The sequence below is a fragment of the Sylvia atricapilla genome, chromosome 8, assembly GCF_009819655.1.
Source record: "Sylvia atricapilla isolate bSylAtr1 chromosome 8, bSylAtr1.pri, whole genome shotgun sequence".
Classification (NCBI taxonomy): domain Eukaryota; kingdom Metazoa; phylum Chordata; class Aves; order Passeriformes; family Sylviidae; genus Sylvia; species Sylvia atricapilla.
In genome coordinates, this window is record NC_089147.1 from 21,151,711 (window position 1) to 21,157,021 (window position 5,311).

Below are 5,311 nucleotides of genomic sequence, written 5' to 3' on the forward strand. Positions count from 1 at the left end.
GATAAAAAAATCTTCACTAATGTTCCAACTCCTTCATCTTCAAATGCACCTGCAAAGTCTGACAGATTACAAATTTGTGTGGCTGGATAATATTTTTATTTTTAAACATGATTACGTGCTATGTTAACAGCAGCCCCAGCCACATGAAGGACTGCCTTAAACAGTTGCCTGGGACCATCTCAGTCCAATTTTGCTTTAGAACTTCCTAGACCATACCTGAGCCAAGACTGCAGGACAGCGACGGGGTTTGAGTTTAAATTTAACCTTAATTAAATTAGGGTTTAATTTCAAATTACACATATACAGATAAATTTGAAAGGTTTTTCCAGACCAATGCAGTTCCATCTAAAATAACTGCAATTAGGTTTATCTTACATTTTAAATCTTTTGCCCTCTCAGAACACTCTGTCTTACATTAACTGTATCCTCTATTTACAATGGGCTTGTTTTAATAACACGGCATCAAAAGATCTTTTGTTTATTATCTGGAGAGACAAATCAGAGAAATTTTTTACATTCTGTAGCTGAAACCAGGCTACAAAAGTGTTTTCTACTGGTCAACTCGACTCAGCCTCAAAACTGCACTAAAGGGATTTTAAAACAGTCAGAGGGAAAATTTTGTCAACCACTACCTTTACTCTTAAAAATTTGGAACAGTTTTTACTTTTACAGTCCTATTCTAGACATAAAATACACACATGTCCTCCTCAGGCATGAAAACAATCATGTGGCCAGGAAAAATACTGATGTTCAGAGGCAACAGAGCTGTCAAACATGCCGGATGATACGTGGTGGAAGAAGATAAAGAAACAGTGGATTTCAGCCTCCCAAGGATGCTAGTTTATGAGTGCTTTGAACTCCAAAGCTTAAAAACAAAGTTTTTCACCTGACTGTGATCTACGTCAGCAGGCTTTTATATCAACAAAACTGCAATAATAATAAAAAGATGCATTATTAATGCATCGAAAATGCCAGGAAGCAGCGATGCTTAAAGACCTCTTTGGAACCAGATAAAGAATCTCAATGAAAACACTCCAGGACTGCAGGGCCGGGCTATACATACCTGTGCTGGCATGTACACTGACAGACTTTGTGTCAGTATAACTAAAGAGACAAGTATACAGGTTTAATGAAGTATTATAGTTTTCAATACATTAATTTAAATAAGTTAATTATGTTTGCCTGATGGGATAATTTTACAGCTACAAAGACTGTAGTAACAAGGTTCAAATTTCACAATTACCAGAGATTTTCTGCTATGCTTTTTTCTACTAAACATTCAAATCAAGAACTGAAGTTCTTCTATATATGCAATGTATTTTATTGACTTAACCCCAAAGAACCCTACAAATCTCCAGTATGTGAGCTCCTGCATTGAACTTGAATGAGAAAATAGCTATATCTGCTGGTATATTCTAGTTTCTATAGGGACAATCAAGATTAGATGCTATTTAACTATTGGGTTTTCTTTGTCTGGTATCTGTCAAGCTTGCCTGGACACTACAATTAACATTACAGTCTCCAGGCTCTTTCAACAGCAAAGAGCATTTCTGTAGGAGCTTTCTGTTATAGAAGGTTACCAGTAACCAAATCATGTCGTTGGTATCACTGCACAGGAGCCAATGGCTAATTTTTATTAGTAACAAACCCTCTGCCAAACAGAACATTTAGTCTTGAATTTTTAGTAACAGAATCTTGGTATGGAAACAAAGGTGCATTAAGACAGGGTTTATACATTAAGTTTTACAGAAAAGAAATGTAAAAGTCTTCAGCCCAAAGATATAGGTAATAACATCAATTTGGAGACTTGTGAGCTATTAAAGAAATAATGATTTAAAGGGAAAATGTAAATATAGCACTGACAAGCACACCTTTAATACTTAATGATCTACAAGAGTGATTGAATTCTTATCTCCAGATTTAGTAGTAAGTGTTTGGGCTAGCCTCATTCCACATTTTACATGAAATAATCTCACACCTACAAAGTTCCCAACAGACAAGGTAGTTTCCCTGATTTAAATCCCATTCTTCTCTATTAAAATTTCTATTAACATCCGCAGAAAAACTAAGTTGACTAAAAACTAAACTAAAAGCTTTTATTGATTGGTCTAGATAGACTCCAACTTTGCAGTCTGCAGTTCAAATCCACGAGTAAGTTTTGTGCCTAAGGCGGGCGGTGAGGGGCGAGCATCTCCATCCCTCTCCCGGCAGCCAAGGCACAGAGCTGCCGCTAGATGGGGGAGCAGCCTCGGAAAAGGAGACGCCGTCGCTCGCAGCCAGTGCACGGGCAATTCACTGAGCACGTAAATCACAGAGAAGAGGTTTTATTAATAGCATAACCTTTGCTCCCCTTCCACCCCAGTACTTGTAAAAAGGTGAGCATGGAACAAACAGTAGTTACTCGGCCTTTTACGTATGTAACCCGGCACTTCTAACTGTGATCCTGCCAGACAAGTCTGTGATTCCGCACTGACATTTCTAATCCTAAATTTTCCTGATCTATCTTGACTTCAGGTAATGCTAGCACCCTTTACAGCAGCCAGAACGCTGTCCTAATGAGAACCCCTTGCCACAATAGAGTTACTTCGTGAATAAAACATAAACAAACGAAAAACACAACAAAATAAAACACCCCAACAATCAAAACCAAAACCAAACAAAACCAAACAAAAGCAAGTTATTTCATGTCACGTTCACAGGAAGTCGTGGAAGGCAGCGGGAAAAGTGTTTAAGAAGAAGCTCCAAAACCGTGCTACACCACATAACCATTTTCCTGCAACAAAGCACGAGTTCGACTGAAATAGCACAGGCAAAGATAACCTGGCACGCAAAGCACAAGCAAACGCGGCTGTACTAAATCTTACCTAAGAAGAGTAACAGTTATAACTGCGTTAAGTGGGAGCGCTGACAGCGATCCGCCCTGAGCCGCTCTAAAGCGCTGGACCATTAAATCGCGCCCGCCAACCGCGGCCGCTTGAGAGCGTTTGCTGGGCGAGAGCAGCGCCCGCCGCCTCCGTAACCCGGCTCCGCTGGGGGCACCCGCGCCCCGCGGCGGGATGGGGACGGCGGGATGGGGACGGCGGGATGGCGCGGCGGGATGGCGCGGCGGGATGGCACGGCGGGATGGGGACGGCGGGATGGCACGGCGGGATGGGGACGGGGGGATGGGACGGCGGGATGGGGACGGCGGGATGGCGCGGCGGGATGGCACGGCGGGATGGCGCGGCGGGATGGGGCGGCGGGATGGGGACGGCGGGATGGGGACGGCGGGATGGGGCGGCGGGATGGGCACGGCGGGATGGCGCGGCGGGATGGGGACGGCGGGATGGCGCGGCGGGATGGCACGGCGGGATGGCGCGGCGGGATGGGGACGGCGGGATGGCGCGGCGGGATGGGGACGGCGGGATGGGGACGGCGGGATGGGGACGGCGGGATGGGCACGGCGGGATGGCACGGCGGGATGGCACGGCGGGATGGGCACGGCGGGATGGCACGGCGGGATGGCACGGCGGGATGGGCACGGCGGGATGGGCACGGCGGGATGGGGCGGCGGGATGGCATGGCGGGATGGGGACGGCGGGATGGGGACGGGGGGATGGGGACGGCGGGATGGGCACGGCGGGATGGCACGGCGGGATGGCACGGCGGGATGGCGCGGCGGGATGGCACGGCGGGATGGCACGGCGGGATGGGCACGGCGGGATGGGCACGGCGGGATGGGGCGGCGGGATGGCATGGCGGGATGGGGACGGCGGGATGGGCACGGCGGGATGAGGCGGCGGGATGGCACGGCGGGATGGGCACGGCGGGATGGGCACGGCGGGATGGGGCGGCGGGATGGCACGGCGGGATGGGGCGGCGGGATGGCGCGGCGGGATGGGGCGGCGGGATGGCACGGCGGGATGGGCACGGCGGGATGGGCACGGCGGGATGGGGACGGCGGGATGGCACGGCGGGATGGGGCGGCGGGATGGGACGGCGGGATGGGGACGGCGGGATGGGCACGGCGGGATGGGCACGGCGGGATGGGCACGGCGGGATGGGGCGGCGGGATGGGGACGGCGGGATGGGCACGGCGGGATGGGGCGGCGGGATGGGGACGGTGGGATGGGAACTGCGGCGGCAGGAAGCTCCCGGCCAGCGGGGCGTGCGAGGACAGAGCCCGGCGGCTCCGGCAGCCGTGAGTGTTGTCATACAAACGCTGCGGAGGAGGGATGGTGCCTTCCCCAGGGGACATCCCGGGCATCCGCAGTGGTGCGAGGCTGTAACCCCCGCTTATGCAAGTAGTAATTCCCATACTGTTATAAGAATACTAACTTCAGGCCGTGTGGCCACGTCTATCAGGAACCAACTCCCTCCTCTGACCTGAGAGATGCTGACTCTTCTCCAGACCGCTTCTCCCACTTGCTACACACAGAGACAAGTACTTTGTTTTCCCTGAGTTAGATAACGTAGTGCAATTTGCTTTGAATTGGTTTATTCTCCTGGATTTTGGACGTTTGAAATTTTAACTTCAAGACAACACCCACATAGTTTCTACTCAGACCTTAACTTCTTTCTTAAGGCAATGCAAACACACTCGGATAATAGGCAAAAGCTGGTTTACAATTTACTTTTCATGGGTCTTCACATCTGACACATTCAGGCAGGGAAGTGAAGTACAGTCAAGCGATTTCTGAAAACATGCCATCATAAGCTGCATCAACATTTTCAGAACCCAACTGATCTCACATCGCCTAATTATTGTGATCTATTCAGGCATCAACGCACAGCAAAATGACAAATCTTTTCAATTTGTTCAAGAAGTTGTCCCATTCTGAAAATAAAAATGGCATTACAATATCAAAATAGGTGTAACACACCGATTAGTGGAGCATCCAGCCAGAAAGCACTTGAATGTGTTTAATAAATAAGTCTGCACACCCTTTTGCTACAGTTGCCCTATTTGTGTTATCACTTGTCACCAAATTTTAGGAAGCCCATGACCCAAACATTATCATTCTGAATGTCGGAAACAAGAAACTGTTAAAGCATCTGTGACTTGAAAATTGTAAGATTAAGAAACTTTTCCAGCCTCTGAATTATCAAATTGACATATTTTTAAGAAATATGAGATATATGGCAAAGATAAATAATCCTAATTCATCATTCCATTAAAGATTACTTTAATGATTATTTTCTTCTTGACACATAAACAGAACACAATATTGCTTAAAGAAGCAAATGAACAAAACCTAACACTTATTTCATCTCATTCTGCAGATGGCAAAAAAACATGACCTCAGTCAGAATGCTGAGATATTCTGCATTT

The 5,311-nt window shown here is 48.0% G+C and overlaps 1 protein-coding gene across 1 annotated transcript; it reads right to left on the reverse strand.

Annotated features, from left to right (window-relative positions):
* Positions 1 to 2,860: 2,860 nt before the first annotated feature.
* LOC136364481 (uncharacterized) lies at positions 2,861 to 4,237 on the reverse strand. The gene has a single exon (XM_066324455.1). It carries the CDS (start codon positions 4,235 to 4,237, stop codon positions 2,861 to 2,863), a length of 1,377 nt encoding a protein of 458 aa, XP_066180552.1.
* Between the last annotated feature and the right edge of the window lie 1,074 nt (positions 4,238 to 5,311).